General features: G+C 50.4%; 1 protein-coding gene across 1 annotated transcript in view; it reads left to right on the plus strand.

The window, feature by feature from the left end:
- Positions 1-201: 201 nt before the first annotated feature.
- XXYLT1 (xyloside xylosyltransferase 1) overlaps positions 202-17,392 on the plus strand; it is a 231,940-nt gene continuing 214,749 nt past the window's right edge. The window contains exon 1 of the mRNA XM_037837943.1: positions 202-792. Coding sequence (XP_037693871.1) covers positions 328-792 — 465 coding nt within the window. The 5' untranslated portion in view covers positions 202-327. The remainder of the gene's footprint in view (positions 793-17,392) is intronic.

Consider the following 17,392-nt stretch of genomic DNA (forward strand, 5'->3'; position numbering starts at 1 on the left):
ATTTTACCTGCCGCCTACCGAGATTATCTATGTCAGAGTCCTCAGCTGGGGAGACTATAGCTGAAGGTCAGACCATCTGGGCTGTAATCCCTCTGAATCTAGGACCCAGCGGCTGCCGGGCACGCCGGGTCCCCGCCTCCCGGCTCATCCACTGTAGTGGATTGGCGCTGAGTCCCTCTACTCCACCCCCGCCATGGCCGCTGCCTGCCGCCGGGTTTCCTAGGCGGTCGCGGGGGTATTGGTCTACCTCTGCCTTCCTCGGCTACTCGGTCCGCCGGTGCGTGGTGCACGGGCCTTTTCAGAGGCAGGTCCTCATGAGCTCGGGCCATGGCGCGACTGGGTTCTGTGCGCTCCCACTATTGCGCGCTGCTGCTGGCCGCGGCGCTTGCTGTCTGTGCCTTCTACTACCTGGGCTCGGGCCGGGAGACCTTCTCCAGCGCCACCAAGAGGCTGAAGGAGGCCCGCGCCGGGGCCCCCGCCGCGCCCTCGCCGCCCGTGCCGGAGTTGGCGCGGGTCTCCGCGGCGCCTGTCCCGGGCGCCAAGGCCAAGAGCCTGGAGGGCGGCGGGGCCGGGCCGGCGGACTACCACCTGCTGATGATGTTCACCAAAGCGGAACACAACGCCGCGTTGCAGGCCAAGGCCCGCACAGCGCTGCGCTCGCTGCTGCTCCTCGCCAAGTTCGAGGCGCACGAGGTGCTTAACCTACACTTCGTGAGCGAGGCGGCCAGCCGCGAGGTGGCCAAGGCCCTGCTGCGGGAGTTGTTGCCGCCCGCCGCCGGCTTCAAGTGCAAGGTGAGCCGGGCCGCAGCTGGGGGGCTCCCGGCGGGTGTTCCACCCCTTCCCCAGCGCGGCCAGTGTGCGCGCCCGGCGGGCTCCGAGGACAGGAGCCAGGCCTTCAGTGAGCTGCTCAGTAACAACGCCTTAGAACGCCTAAACCTTCGCCCCTGGCCGCAATGTATGTTCACAGCCTACTGGAGACATCACCCGGGGGCGTGTCTGGGAGCGAGTTGCGTTCAGCTGGTGCTGGAGAGCAGCTATGGTTAACTGACCATCTCGTCTGCCCTCCCCTCTGCCCTCCCCTCCCCTCCCGTCCCCTCTCCATTAAGTGTGCCCCGTTGGGAGAATGGACATTTCCCTTTCTGCTAGTGCTGCAGTATTCAGTAGTGTCTTTAGGTGCACTTCTTCCACCACCCCCCCCTTCATTCGTTGACTTTTGAGGAAGTAGTTGGTCATTTGAAGACACCAGTAATGATCCCGATCGAAGTCTACCTCCAGTACACTTGAAGTGTTGAAGTTGCAGTGACATTTCTCATGGCTCTTAGGTAGTTCAGTCTGATCTGGTCAAACCCATACCCAGCCAGTGTGATCCATCTCATGCCCTCTTTCCACTTTGCCCTCAAGGGTCATAAACCTAATTAGAAAAGCTGCACGTTCCTCTAAGGAAGGAGAGAAAGCTCTAAGAGGTACAGATAAGATCTGGGGAGAGCAGAGCCAGGAGTCTTCTCCCAGGCTGGACCAACCTGCCTGTGTGGTATCTCCCCTCCTCTCCCCATCATCTCACTTCACCTGGCTCTGCTTGTCAGAGATTCTGTTCCTGGCTTAGTACGAATTGCCTTTATCAAGTTGCTTGCCTCATTTTGTCCTAATAGTTGCATAGAGGGGATCTGAGGTCTGATTTTTGGATTGGTGTGGAAGGTGATATTAAAGGATGGAGACTGGTTTGGGAGAAGGTGAGAGGGCCGTGGGGTGAGAATAGTGCTCAATGAGTTTGCCCAGTGAGTGAGTAAGAGGAGCTGCTGCCGGGGTCCTGCAGTGGCTCCTTGTTGCCTACAAAGTTGAGTCTCAATTTCTTGGTAGAGCTGTCAGTGTTGACATCCCACCTTTCTAGCCTTACCTCTTGTCCTTTCCCTACATGCACCAGGTATCTTAGCTGCATTAAGTGTGCCTTTATACAAGTTGTACTCTTTGCCCAGAATGTCCTTCCTTTCCTCTTGGGCCTTTGGTCACTCTTTCCTCAGCTTTCACCTCTCCTGAAAATGTCCCTAACCCCTGGGGACAGCCTGTGCCCAGCTCTGCACAGCTCCCCATTCCTGCTTCCCCCTCACCAGCGAGGGTCCATCCTGCTGCCCAGAGCAAACGAACCCCTTAGGAACATCCCCGGTGGTTCTGGGCCTGGACTTTATACTGTGGGAGGCCAAGAATCCAGGTCCTTGGAATTTGTGAGCCACCGTCAGACCTGACGTCTTTTCAGCCTGGGAGCCTCAGCCTGGGGCCCAACCTGATTCACCTAATAGGAATCTCTGGAGGTGGCCCTGGCAACCTGTCCCAGGTGATTCTTAGGATCCTAAAGTTTGAGAAACTCAGCCCTTAGCCATCGTCATCTCTGCGTCTTCAGTCAGAGATAGCAACCCGGGTCTTGACTATCCTGTTGCCAGGTCTCTGCTCTCTCCTTATCCTGAGGCTTTAGCCACAGCTTCTTGTTGCACTCCGAGTGCTTTCCAGCACTGCCTTTGTCTTTGCTTAGTTTGTTCCCTCTGTCAGGGTCTTCTTGCTCTCTCCATTTCCAAGTCTTTCTCTTCTTTTGATATCACCCCATTCTTGGAGCCATCCAAGGAGCCTCCAGCTGAAAGGTATGCATTCCTCTTATTCCCTCTTGGATCCCTTGGTACTGTGACCATAGCATGTCTGTCACTACCTCATGCACAATGCCTGGTACAGAGTTGGCCCCAGAAGTATTGGTTCAGGGGCAGGCTCAGCCACTGGACGAAGCTCTCCTTTTGGAGCTTGTGTTTCGTGCTGACTCTCTCCCTCTGCTGGCCCCAGTTCTGGGAGTCACAGCCCTCACCCAAGGCCTGGAGGCAGCTGCAAATATGACCTCAGGGAATTGACACAGCCCCTGTTGAGGCTGGAGGGTCAGAGGCTTCTAGCCAGATGTCAGTGGTCAGGTTAGTGCATATCAGTTTCAACACAAAATTGCTCCCATTATTTTGAGTTCTTATTTTTTGCATCTGTTTTGTTTGTCATAGAAATAGAAGGTGTTCTTTTTTATTTATTTAATTTTCTTTAAAAGCATGCTTCTAAAAGGTTTGCTCCATTTTGTGTTTTAATTCTTCTACAGACTTAGAGTTTTCCCTAAAAGAATGCTTCTTCAGGCCTCACTTCACACGTGCCTTTTCCCCTACCTAGAGCCGCCCCACTCCCCCAGTCCTAAAGTGGTACTCCACTTTCAGGCCCAGCTTTAATGTTATTTGCTTGGGAAACCTTTCCTGAGCCCCCATTACACACACTCACAGCATCAAGTACTTGTGTTGCATTTATATAATTATCGAATTATTTGTCTAACCTGCTAGACCATTAACTCCTTAAGGGAATGGACCCTGGCTGACCTCAGATGCAATATCCCCAGAATATAACATCATACCCTACATATGTGAGTGAATTGTACATTGAGAATTATTTTTGCAGTACTAAGTAGGAAGAAGGATACTGTATAAGTTCTTACCCTGTTCACATCAGGTACCAGGTTAGGAATTTCTTCTCGACTATATGATAGGTCCATGGACTAGCTGCATCTCAGTATCACCTGGAGAAACTTACTTAAAAGAGAGAATCCTGGGCCCTGCCTCAGACTGTGGGTCACAATCTCCTGGGTAGGGCCTGGGGATTTGTATTTACCTGAAGCTGTGTGGGCAAGCTTGGGATCCATAGCTGTCAGGGACGCAGGAGTGCCTGGTGGTCTCCTGCCAATCCTTCAGACCCAGCTTGGGCGTCCCCTCTGTGCAGCCTTCCCTGGGGAAGCACAGTGCCTGGCACACAGTAGGCATTCAGGAAACACTTGGATGAACAACTCTCTTTTGTTAGGGTATTCTGGCTCTACTGGCCTGGGAAAGGCAGCTCGACTTGCTAAAACGTGTCATTTATCCTATCACTTCCATTCCAAACCTCCAGTGGCTCCTTGGGTAACTGTCATCCCAGATCATTTCAGCATTCTAGACCCAGAAGTAGGTGGCTTCAGTTTCCTGATACAGCCTTTCTTCCTGAAGCTGTAGGAAAAGCTGGTCCTTCTCATGGAGCTCTGCTTGCTCTGCTTCTGAGCCGTCTGTTACCGCATTCTGTCTGTTAGGTGGAATCCCCCACTTCTACAACTTAGGTCAAGACTTACCTCTTCCTTGAGCCTTCCTTGCTGTATCAGACTTGACAGAATATACCAGGAAAACCCCAAATAATTGTGGTTTAAAAGAGATTCAGTTTTATTTCTCATCAAATGAAGTCCAGAGTTAGGTATTCCTGGGTTGTCCTGGGGCTTTATGAGGTCATCAATGCCCTAGGCTCCCTCCAGCTCTCTGTTCCTCCACCCTAGAGAGTGACCCTTGTCCTCAGGGTCCAGGATGGCTGTTGGAGCTTCAGCCATCTCATCTGTCTTGCAGCAGCAGGATGGTGGAAGAAACTCCTCCTCCCTTTAAGGAGACTTTCTGTAAGTCGCAGGCAACACTTCTCCCTACATCTCCACAGCCAGAATTTAGTCATATGGCCACACCTAACTGCAAGGAGGCTGATAATTGTCTTTTATTTGGGAAGCAGTGTACCCAGTTAAAGATTGGGTTTCAGTTAATAAGGAAGGAGAAAAGAATGCGTTTGGGGAGGCAGTCAGCCATCTCTGCTACACTTCCCTAACCCCACACTTCAGGAACCCACCCTGTACTTTGAAGCCCCAGGAATGACCAACTATTTGCCATATGTGGGACCCTGAATTCACAGCAGTAGGGAACACAGACAAGGCTCAGACATACTCCCTGCCATATACAAACTCACATCACTTAGTCTCATACTCTTGTACATCTTGTCCTGCTGCAAAGCCCAGTGGGTGGGACATGAGACATTACCTAGGTTAAACCCCAGTTGGTGTGGGTGACTGGGGGTGAGCCACTTGCCTCTCAGGGTCCCAGAGGCCTCCTCTGTAGAATGAGGGTTAACACACCCACCTCATAAGGTGGTTATAAGGATTAAAGGCTGTGATGCTGTCAAGTATTTAACCCAGTGCTGCTGTGCTTAGTGTTTTGTGCTGACTCTCTCCCTCTGCTGGCCCCAGTTCTGGGAGTCACCAAGAACTCCCCAACTCCAAGGCCTGGAGGCAGCTGCAAATATGACCTCGGGGAATTGACACAGCTCCTGTTGAGGCTGGAGGGTCAAGGGCTTCTAGCCAGATGGGTCTACGCTCATGATACAGTTGTACTCTGCTGACTACCTGGGGAATAAACTAATAAGCGTCAGAGCATCCTGCCGCCATGGTCATCTCATCCTGTCTTTCCCGTTTGTCCAGCCCCCTGTCGGGGGTCTGATGGGGCTCACCCGGCTGCTGTTTGTACTCCTGCAGAGGGAGGGGTGCAGTATTGCTTCTTTTTGGTATTTCTCTTGTGTAGTGTGTGCCTGTCTTTTCCATGATAGCAGCTCAAATGTTAACTGCGCAGAGCGGCCTTCTATGAACCCCTTATCCGAAGCAGCTCCCACTCCAGCTCCCTGACATCTATCCTGTCACTCTATTCATTGGTTTTGTAGCATATATTCGTGTTTGTTCATTCAGTCGTTCACTCATTCATTGAACAGATGCTCTTGGGCACCCACCTGGTGAGTGCTGTTCCACACGGAGCTTCCATACTGGGGGTGCACGTGGGAGACAGGCTTTCAACAGGGAAACAGGTAGATATGGAGAGGATCAGATTGGGATAAATTCTACAGAGAAAAATAAAGCAGGGTATGGAGTTAGGGAGTGTGGGTGTGAGGGCAAGCTGCCTATTTTGTTATAGGGTGGTCATGGAAGGCCCCATTGATAAGGTGGCGCTTTAGCAGAGACTGAAGGAAGTGAGAGAACGAGCCAATGGGCTGTCCAGGGAAGAACATTCTAGGCTGAGAATTGTGAGTGCGAAAGTCTTAGGTGGGAGTTTGAGAAAATACCTATTTTGTTGGCTTGTGTGCAGTCTGCCTCTCCCCACTGGAACCTAAACTCCACGAGGGCAGGGACTTAACTTATCTTTTCATGTATTGAGGGAACTGCCTAAATTCCACCCCCATATCTGGCCTGAGTGGGCAGTGATAGGTAGACACGGGGCAGGCAGCCTCCTAACCAGACAGACGTCTCCACGGACAGGTGGCTCTGGATAAGCACAGCCTCCCCTACAGAGGCAGGTGGGGATCTCCACAGGCAGAGTCCAGAGAAGAGAAGGAGGGAGGGGCCTGGGGCAGGCGTCTCTCCCAAACTCATCCATCAGAATGATCTCTTCCTCCTTTAAAGGGAGGAGTGAGTGTGTGTGGTGGGGAAGGGGGGAATGTGACAAGAGGCCAGGGAGTGCTGGGTCTATGGAACATCCTCCATATAGAAACACTAAACAAGGGAAATGCGGTGCTCCTCCTTCCCCCATCACCTGGCATGTGCGAGACTCTCAATATAGTTGACTGATGACTGACTATACTGATTAAACCCAAGAAATCCTGGAAGAGTTCTCAGTGGTCAGCCACGCTTCCACCAAACCTCAGTCTTCTTCAGAGCCCGAAGCTAGTTTGCTCAGGCTCCAGATGACCAGTTGGGAATAGGAAGGCAGCTGTGTGCATTCCACACTTGAAAGTGATTCTTGGATTCCCGGAGAAGCATATGCTGAGGACTAGAAGTGACCAGACAGATGCTAACCTGTGTGTGCTTTGGGGGGATTTCCAGAGTTTCTTTTAATACAGCATAAAACTGAGTGACACTGAAAACATGACTACCTCAGCTTAAGGTTGGGGACTGAGAGAAGCCTGAGTGTGAAGCCCTCGATGCTGGCCATCTCATTGCTGAAGCCGGTGACAAACAGGTGATAAAGGACACACAGTAGATTCTCCTGCTTGTCACAGTACCAGGCACCTTGTTACCTAAATGAAACTTGAATAAGTTATAAAAGCCAGGGAAAGAAAGGAACAAAGAAATGTGCCTCAAAATGAGAGGCTTTTTGAAAAGACAAGCTGACATTTTATATGGTAGGATTTATTTACAGAGCAGTGTATTTTACTAAAAACATTTAAAAGTAAAGCTGTTTTAAATTATAGCATATTCATGAAACAGCTGTTTGCTAATGCAAATGAAACTTTATAGTTATGGATCTTTAGGGAATGACTTTGTATAGTATTATTGTATCATATACAATAAACTTTGAATGTTTCCACAGGTATGTATTGAAATTATAAGTTAAAGCCCCTAACATAGTCCAGGGATCATCATACAGATGAAATATGTTGACACACGGGTAATTTGGAAATGCTACAGAGGCCTCAGTGCACAAGTTGGAATGTTCCAGCTTTGGGCATCAAGTTAGACTTCCTAACTGTTCTCTGTTCTCATAGTCCGTTTTGTAAAGACAGATGATTATATATATTTTGCAATAAAAAAATTGAGAAATAATTCATAAAATTCACCCTTTTAAAGTATACAATTCAGTGGTTTTTAGTATATGCACAGTATTGTGCAACCATCACCATTATCTAACTTCAAAATGAGACCTAGTACCCATTAGCAGTCACCATTCTCCCCTCCCCTCAGCCACTAGCAACCACTAATCTGCTTTCTCTCTCTGGATTTGTCTATTCTGGACATTTCTGAAGTCATTTTCAATATGTGACCTTTTGTAAATGGCTTCTTTCACTTAGCATGATGTTTTTAAGGTTCATCCACATTGAAGGATGTATCAGTACTTCATTCCTTTTTATGGCTGAATAATATTCCATTGAATGGTTAGATAAATACCACATTTTGTTATCTAGCCATCAGTTGATGCATTAGTTTGTTTCTACTTTTTGGCTATTACGATTAATGCTGCTGTGAACATTTGAGTACAAGTTTTTGTGTGGACATATGTTTTCAGTTCTCTTGGGTGTATGCCTAGGAGTGGAACTGCGGGGTTATATGGTAAGTCTATTTTTAACTATTTGAGGAATTGCCAAATTGTTTTCCAAAGCAGCTGCAGCATTTTACATTCCCAGTAGTAGGGTGTGAGGGTTCCAATTTCTATACATCCTCACTGGCACTGGTCTTTTTGATTATTTGTCTGTCTTTTTTTATTTCAGCCATCCTAGTGGGTGTGAAGTAGTATCTCATTGTAGTTTTGATTTTCAGTTCCCTAATGACTAATGAGGACATATTACATATGGATAAGAACAACCATAGAAATGTATTTGGTATTTTTCTTATGTATTTACCAAAATGTATTTCACAAGGAAAATCAGCTACGTTGACTATCCCCTTTCCTGAAAGATGTTGTAACACTTGTATTCTGAAGAACATTGTTTGAAAATTGCTCATGTGCACAGTAATGTTATGCCTAAAATCAGTGAGGAGGTTTCCTAGTGTGAAGACTTGATTAGGAGAATAATGGTAACATTTGTTCAGTACTCTAGAATTTATAGAAGTGCTTTCACTAACATCTCATTTGAACCTCCCCATGACCTGGGACGCTTGCTCTTGAGCTCCCACTGGAGCTGACGTGGTAAACCAAAGGGCTGTGGCAGTGCTTTGGGGACTAGGAGGCACTACAGGACTGAGCCACTGGCTGAACCGAAGGATGGTGGGTGTATGGATGACTGTGTCCTTTGGACCACGACCACTTCATAATCCGTGTCATCCTCCTGCCAAGCCTCCGCAAATAAATACATTCAATCCAAACAAAAACAGTATTTGCCACCAGTGCAGCCTCAGTCTCACTCAGCCTCACAAGTGTTGCAGCATCACCAAGCACTGGAGCAGGAAGGAAACCTCGAGGGCCCTGGGGGCAGCGTCCGAGCTGGCAGACCCAGGCCAGAGTGCGGCAGCGAGTTAGTCAGTGTCATAGAGCTGGAGTTAACCAGCCTGGGCTCTTCACTCTTGAGTTTCACTGTTACCAGCAGCCACGGGTTCCATTTGGAAGGGTGGCTTGAGACCCAGTTGACCCTGATACCCACAACAGAGCGACAAGGGTGTGGGGCCCTGTCTCCACTCGTCCCAGTCGGTCAGTGAGGGCCTCACCCCTCTGTCTGCCCACGGATCTTTCTAGCTGGGGCGGGGAGGCACCGCCCTGACCACCAAGTGGCCGAATCCCTGTGCCTGACACTGATCCAGTCCACTTCCTCTGCTGCAGGCAAGAGGTCCTGTGTGTGGCGTTTGGAGTGGATGCACTCCTCACAGGGAAGCCACGTGGTTAATTCTCTGCTTCGGGGTGTGGGCTGGCATCCCCGTGAGGGCCTCCCCGGCTGGGAGGAGGAGGAGGCGCTGCACGGGTGCGGCCCACGCACCGGCGCCAGCCGACCCCCGCCCCGCCCCGCTTCCTCCCAGAGCCCCGCGGGAACGCGAGGAGCTTGGCCCCCTCCCACACTCCCCTGCCTGAGCCGGCCGTGCGCTGCGCTCCGCGGGGCCGCTGGGGGGCGCGGCCGCACCGCGTTTGCTCGGCCGGATCCCCGCGCCTCAGAGGCCCGGCCTCCGAGGTGAGCTTCTCCCATCGTGGAAGCCCGAGGCCGACGCGGGGCTGTTTGTTGTTTCTCTTCGAGGTAACCCCCTCCTGTTTTTTAGAAAGGAAAACTGAAATGAAAGGGAGTCTGGGTGGCCGTTGTGGGCGGTCATTTCCTTCCTGCATTCCGAGTAAACCTGCTTTGCTGAGGCCCTTTGAAAAGGTGGATGAAAAAGAAGCCCAAGAGTTCGACCCTTAGTGGAGAAGCCTCCTGTGCTTCCTGGCGGCACAGTCGGAGTTCGGAGGGACAAGTGTGGCTGTGACCGGGGGGGGGGGGGGGGGGGGGGGGGGGGGGGGGGGCGAGTCTCCGCACCGGCGCCCTCTTGCCGGCGTCATCCGGGTCCTGCACTCCAGCCGGATGTGGTTTCCTCCAGGCCCTGCCCACGGGCCGCGCGGCTTCCCCTGGGGTCCCGTCACATCCTGCCTCCTGCTTTAAAGGTGGGGACGGTGCCATTTGGAACTCTATGAAAGGGGGCCGCGAGCTTTCTGTGGGCAGTGTTTGCCCTGTCTGTGGCTTTAGTGTTCTGGCTCTTGGTGGGAAGCTGGATAAACGGTCGCAGAGGCCCCAGCCATCCCCAGGCTCCGAGAGGCCGAGTATTGGGGTGTGTGGGTGCTGGCTCTTCCTCCAGGCCTGGTGGTCATGTGACTTTGACAGTTGCTTCATTATGTGGAGCCTCAATATCCTCAGCTATCAAATGGGCTCTGATTGCCACCTCACAGGCTTATGCCTTGCATCGGATGAGCCAGGTCATAGCCCACGTGAGAGCCGGAGCCAGGGAGAACAGTCTCACCCGCTGAGCCGTCAGTCCCCCCCCCCCCAAGTCTGTTTCTAGCTGAGGAAGGCCCTTCCCTGAGGAGGAGGACCCCGAGTGCAGCCACGCCAGTCACCCACTGGACAGGCTAAGGGAGGGAGGCTTCCTGTATTTTCCGTACTCTGGGGCCTGGGGAGGACTTCCCAGCTTCTCTTCCTCACAGCCTTTCCCTATCCAGGGCTCTTGGCTTTGGCCGCTGGGTCACTCATGCTCACCCTGTGGGTGGTTGAGGACCAATGGGGACAACCAGGGCCAACATCCCCTGCCCCCTCACCGCCGCCCTCCCCCCTCCCCCAGTTTGGTACCCCAACCCTGTTTTCAGTCTGTTCTGACCAGCTGAACCAGGCCATGTCAGCTGGCACACAGCCTGCTGTTAGCTTAATGTGTTTTAAATTAAACCGATTTGTTTATTGTTTATTGGGGGCAATTACTGTGAAGCAGCCTGGATTAAGTGATCCTGCTGGTGGGAGGGAGCGTCCCTGAGGCTGGCCTCTCCTGCCTGGCTCAGGCCAGGCCCCACTTGGAAGCACTGGTGTGCGCTCTCCCTTCTCATTCCCCTCCCCGGTTCTTTCGCTGTGGAGATGGTGTCCTCCTCACAGGAACTCACAGCTCCTCTTTCCTCGAATAAACTCTGTTGCATGATTGCGAGGGAGATGTCCCAGGGGCTTGTGGTCTTGGTGGGAAGTGCTTGACTCGGGAGCCTGAGACCTGGGCTTATGTACAGTCTGTGATTTGGGAACAGTGTGGCCCTGGGCCCCGATGTAACCCTTCTCAGCCTCCATCCTCTCACGTGTGACTGGGGCAATGCCAACCTTACAGAGTGGCTGTGAGATAAAAATGAGGCAGCACGGGGCCTGGCACAGGGCAGGTGGTTAATAGTTGGTGGCTGCTACTAATGTTGCCAAGTAGGTGTGTTGGGAGTAGGAACCCTTTTCTCATCATTCTAGAAGGCAGGATGCTTGCTGATTTCAGTCAGAGGGCAGTGGAGCTAGCCTGCAGAACAGTGTTTTACCCAGATTTATTCCAGTGTCCTTAGTCTCTTTCAGGTTTTCCTCAGTTCTCCAGAGGACTGTTTTCTCCTGCTTGGACCCTCGCAGCCTTTCCCAGTCCCCACCTTGGCATTGTGCTGTTTGCCCTAATCTGAGAACTTGGTTGCATTTACACTGTCTCTTCCTTGCTAGCAGGAAGAGACTTGTATCATTACCACTTCCTTTCCTTGCTGTGCCCAGCCCATGCCTGGCTCGAGGCAGAGGCTCAGCCAGTGCTAGCCAACCTGAGGCTCTGCCTTGCCCTGTATTCTGAAGTAGGTGCTGCTACTTCTTGTCAGTATGGAAAGCTGGAATCAGTGTGTTTTGTAGTCTTTGTGAATGAAACATGGATGATTCTGTTGCATCTTCTGTGAGACTTTTCTCCGTGAATGTTCCTTGGTTTCTTGAAGGCTCCAATTCAAACTTATTTATAGTAAACTGTGAGCATTTTTGGTTCATTGTTTGCTTCTTCTTAATGGCTTTATATTTGTTTTCTTCGTCTGATTGCACACTCCAGTTGTTTATAATCTTTTTGGGAATTCAGCCAAGTATAAACTTCAAATGATTGAAAAAGGCCAGGCTGTTGGGAAGACCCATGTATCCCTAGATATGACCAGCACTTGCTTGTAGCCCCTGCTCCTGGCCCAGCCCTCTCAGTGGGGTCTTGGGCCTCATCTCTTTGGCTCCCTGAGTGCCGTGAGGTGGCCCTGTTCTTGCCAGATCATCGTGGCAGTCCAGGACATGGTCTCTGTGAGACCTGCCCACATGGTCAGGTTCCTTGAGTCCTGATCAGTGTGGGATTCTGGAGGGGCTTCATTGGCCCCGGCAGGTGGGCAGGTGGATTAGTTGTTGTTTGAAAAGCTTGTACAGGAGCAGGCATCGTGCAGGCCTTGCTCAGGGTGCCCCAGGCCACCTGCTGTCTGGGGGCAGGGGAAAAGGAAGACCCAGGGTAGGGGATTCCAGGTATGCCTGGGGCTGCCTTTGTGAGAAGGGAGGGACAGGCTTCCGGAGCTGGGGAGCTTTGAGGATGATCGTTATTGTAAATTGGTTGGATGTGACCCTCCCGTCTTACAGAGGAGGAAACCGAGGCAGACTGGGCCTGCATCCTGTACCTGGCTGACACAGCAGGTGTAAACAAGATCCTAAAGCTGGAAATGCTCTCTGAGATCTGGGGTCCCTCCAGAAGCATGCCCATGGTGCCCTGTGCCTCCTGCTTGCTGGGGCCTTGCACACATGTCCTCTTCGCCTTGTTGGCAGGTCAAGGGCCCCCCTGAAGAAATGCAGAGGGCAGGGGAACCCCAGAGCCTGCTCATGGCCACATCTTTCATTCTTCCTCTAGGGTTCTGTCTGCCAGATCCTGCTGGGGGGGCCTCTTTTCAGTATGTGGATCTTAAAGGACCGTGATGTTCATAGCCTCCCCTCCCTTGTGTGGTGGCAAGTCACAAGAGGTCTGGGTTGGAGGGGAACTGAAAAGGCCATGTAGTCTGATCCCTTCAGGAAACCCGTGAGGAGCTGGTTCCCAGAGAGGCCAAGTAACTTGCCCAAGGCCACACAGCCAGTTAGTGGACAAGGGGGTCTGGGACCCAGGTCTCCTGTGGTCCCTTTCAGATCTCCTGCCCCCGCTGTCTCCCTGCCTGCTTCCCCTGCCTGCTTTCCCGTTCCATGGTTCCTGGAGCCACTTCTGGGTTGTGTGCATCTCTGTGTGCTTGTTTGTCTTCTTTCTTCCTAGCCTGACACATTGTTTGGATCTCACCCACCTGTAGATGCCTGTGTTTTGTGTACACTGAATGGCTTTGATTCATGCTGCACCGAGCGCTGCTCCAGAATGAAGCTGAAAAGGCCTCCTCAGATGCAGGCCCCAGATTCACTGGCAGAGGCTGTCCTTTTGCCTGGCCGTGCTCAGCCCCCGCTGAGCTTGATGCCCCCAGTCTGACTCTGAGCCTTGCTGGCAGCTGAGGATAGCGGTAGTGGTGTAAGGAGTCCTGCCACTGAGCCCTCGATTCGGCCAGCCTGGTTCTGCACCTCACCCACCCCAGCCCTGCTGTGTCTGCTCCAAGGATTGCGGGATCCCCAGGACTGGGCTCCCTATTATGTGAGGTGCTGTACGCAACACACAGTAGGTGTTCTGGATACCTCCTTTTCTACTGGCTTACTTTCGAACTCACTTGTAAGGTGCAGTGTAAACATCCTGGCTGGAGGCTCCACTCCCTCCTCTGAAGACCTATTGTCTTTGTCAGTCTTTCCGGATGCTGTGTTTCCCCTGCTGTGTGCAGGGTTGGTGCACTTCCCAGTCTGGGTGGCCTTGAGGGTCTGTGGCTGATCCCCTCTCCCTCCTGGTGCAGCCTTGTGTAGGGCAGGTATGTGGGTTTTGAATGAGTATGGTGTTGGCTAATGAGGGTCTGGCTCAGATTCCAGCTCTACCCCTCCCCTCTGGGAGGCAATGCGTACTTGTTTGCCTTCTCTGAACTGCTTCTGCATCTGCAAAAGGGGCATAATAACACCACCTACCTTAGAATACTGTTGTAGGAGTGAAATTAGTGTGTATACAGGGCTTTGTTCATGCCTAGCACCTACTAGGTGTGGCTGCCCCATCCCGTGAAGGCCTCCAGGTCTCTGCCCTTGCCAACTAGCACCTACCACCCCACTGTGTCCACCCCAGAATAACTGTCTCATAGCCCTGCTTCCCATGGGTCTTCACTTGCTCATTATGCTGGTTTGGATATATTGTGTCCCCCAGAAAAGCCATATCTTTAATGCAGTCTTGTGGGGGCAGATATAGTCTGTTGATTGGGGTGGAACTCTGATGACTGTTGATTATATTCTGTGGTGTTATGGACTCTGCCCATTCAGGGTGGGTCTTGATTAGTTCACTGGACTACTTAAGAGAGCTCCAGAGCCAATGTTGATGCTTGCTGACACTTGGAGACACTTGGAGATGCTAACAGAAGGTTGTTTGGAGATGCTACACTAAGAGATGAGGCCTGGAGTTTGCGCCAATGAAGCTAAGAGAGGACTCCCAGATGCTTAGAGGGAAAGCCACTGGAGTCAGAAGCTGAAAGCAATGCAACCCGGGAGCAAAGGACCAGCAGATAGCAGCCACGTGCCTTCCCAGCTGACAGAGGTGTTCTGGATGCTATCAGCCGTACTTCAGTGAAGGTATCCTCTTGTTGATGCCTTGGTTTGGACACTTTTATGGCCCTTGGGCTGGAACTTTGTAACCAAATAACCCCGCTTTATAAAGCGAATCCATTTCTGGTGTTTTGCGTAATGGCAGCATTAGCAAACCGGAACACTCATTCTGTCTGTCTCCTGGTACAGGGTCTCACCACACCTGCACCCGAGCTGCAGAAGCCACTGGCTGCCTCTGTGCTCAGTTTTGCTCTTATAAAAGAGAAAAAGAAGTTCTGCACAAAGATGCCCCGGGCCCACATACTTTATTATATTGTGTATAAATGCCAAGTCAGTGAGAGGGTGACAGAGTCCAGAGGACTTGGTTTGCAGAACACTGCACCCTGTGGTCCCTGGCTTTCTCGCAGTGGAAAAGGAACAGGCTTTCAGCTCAAGAGAATGGCTCCTGATTCGGAAATACCCTAGCCGGAAAGTGGGCCTGTGCTCTGTGGGTGGGAGGATGAGCTGCGTGATAACTAGACTGCTGATTCCCTCTTTGAGTGTGACTTTGTCCTGTGGTCAGGCTTTGGGTCCCCGAGGACAGGGCCCCGGAGAACTGATCAGGCATAGCAAGGCAATTTCATTTCTGCTCATTTCGTTTAATATGGGATCCACACGTGGTATTGCACATCCTAAATGTTTTCCTGTCTTGCTGCCCTGTCTCATGTTTATTGTTCTGTGGCTGTAGCATGAGTTATAATCATATTTCTTTGGTAAGCCGTTCTGTGAATTTCTAATTTTCTGCACTGTAAATAACCCCGCAGAAGAATATCTGTGTGTACGTGGGTCCTTTCTTCTTTTGCATTGTTCCGGGGAACTTTCCTTGGCTCTTCCGAAGGAACCCTTCACCATCTTCTGCAGTCCTATACTTACAGATTTGTGACAGTCGGGACCCAGTGGTAATCTTCCTTCGTGCTCACTCTTTCTTGGTTTGCCTCTATAAGCAGTTTTTGCTGCTAATTTAGATTGCAGAGCCCTACTTTCTCTCCTCGTATATAGGATTCTATTCTTTATACATTGAAAAGTTTGCATAATGAAACATTGTAAGGTAATAGTATTCAGAAAAAAGTGTAATAGGCATCTGTGTTCCACCATATAGGTTAAATAGGTGCCAGCATCTTGCTGGATTTGCTTTAGGGTTTTTTTTGTTTTTTTTTTTAAGGAAATAAAATGTTATGATATAGCTGAAGTTTACCCTCATTTTTTCTCTCTGGAGATGCCCACTGTCCTGAAGCTGGTATCTTTTGTGGAATTTGTGTATTTTTTAGTTTTACCACATACATGTGTATCCATAAAATATACATATTGTTACTTTGTAGATTTTCGATAGTTACACAAGTGCTGTCATGTTAGGTATCCTTTTGATATTTCTGTTTTCATTCAACATTTTGAGATTTATTCAGTTAATATATATATGTCTTATATGGCCATTCTTTTTTCTCTTAAACTTTTTGCTTTGAAATAATTCCAAGCTTACAGGATAGTTAAAAAAGTTATATAAAACCCATACAGAGATCTCCAACATGCCCTTCACCCCCCAGATACTCAGATCTACCATTTTTAACATTTTGCCACATTTGCTGTATCTTTTTTTCCATCTGTCTACTTACCTACCTACCTATTCATCCGTCCATCCATCTATCAGTTCATCTATCTATCTATCTACTAATTTTCTGAACATTTGAGAGTAGGATATATATATCATGCTCCTTGAATACAATACTTCCATGAACATTTCTTAAGAATGCAGATATCCACTTACGTAGCCACATGAAGTACAGTTATCAAGCTCAAGAACTTTAACATTGGTAGAAAGCTTAAATACAATTTTTTCGTATGTCCCAATAATATTTTTTTAGGCCTTTTCTTGTTCCTTAATAGATCTAGTCTGGGATCATGTATGCATTTAGTTGTCACTGTCTCTTTAGTTGCTCATTTTTTTTTTTTTTTAAATTTGTGGAAATATATATACAACATAACTTTCCCATCTCAACCACTGCCCGGCAGACCATTCAGTGGGATTAATCACATCCGCAATGTTGCACAACTCTCGTCACTGTCGATCATGTACTGTCATTTCACTATGGGTAGACCTCAGTTTATCCTTGTCTCTGAGAGATGGTTAGGTTTTTCCCACTTTTTTGTTATCCCAAACTTTGAATATCCTAGTATATACCTGCATACACACCCATGTTTGAGCTTCTCCAATTTCTAGGCTTGTAAGGGGACTCCCTGGTCCCAGGGTATGCGCGTCTTCAGCTCTCCACAATACAGTTAAGGCTCTTCTCCAGCGTGGTGACCCCACTTGCCACTCCACCTTCTCACCAGCACTTGACGTTCACCCCTTTCCTTGCTGTGGGCTCTGCTGCCCTTGGGATTGGAGATGGATGTTTGAGGGCAGGTGCTCCAGAATTTCTGGTTGTGGAGAGACTTGGACCAGTTTTCCCTATAGTTTTTAGACTCTCTTTAAATGAGGAAAGAGAGGAGGGTTCCTCCAGTTGAAGGTGAGCAGCCTGAGACTTGTCTTGACCCAGTTGTCAGGAGCCGCCCTCAGCCTCAGGTTCTGTGGGTCTGACCTGGTGCTGCTCCCATAACCGGTGACAGTGCTGTGTGAGAGGGCAGCAGGGGCCTGGCTTGGGCCTGGTTCCTTCATGACGTGCTGAGGAACCTGGGTAGAGCCCCTCCCCATGCACTGAACCCCAGTGCCTGAAACAGGAGGCATTGAACCAGTGGTTCGTGTGGCCTCTTGGCTCTAAATTTGTGGCTCACCCACTCTGGTTTTTGTGATTAACAATGTGGTCTCCACTTTCTTAGCCACAGGCGGCTGGGCCTGAGCCTTGGGGGCCTGGTGCTCCTAGATGACTTGCTGTCCCCTCTCGGT

The sequence above is a fragment of the Choloepus didactylus genome, chromosome 1, assembly GCF_015220235.1.
Source record: "Choloepus didactylus isolate mChoDid1 chromosome 1, mChoDid1.pri, whole genome shotgun sequence".
NCBI classification, from domain to species: Eukaryota; Metazoa; Chordata; class Mammalia; order Pilosa; family Megalonychidae; genus Choloepus; species Choloepus didactylus.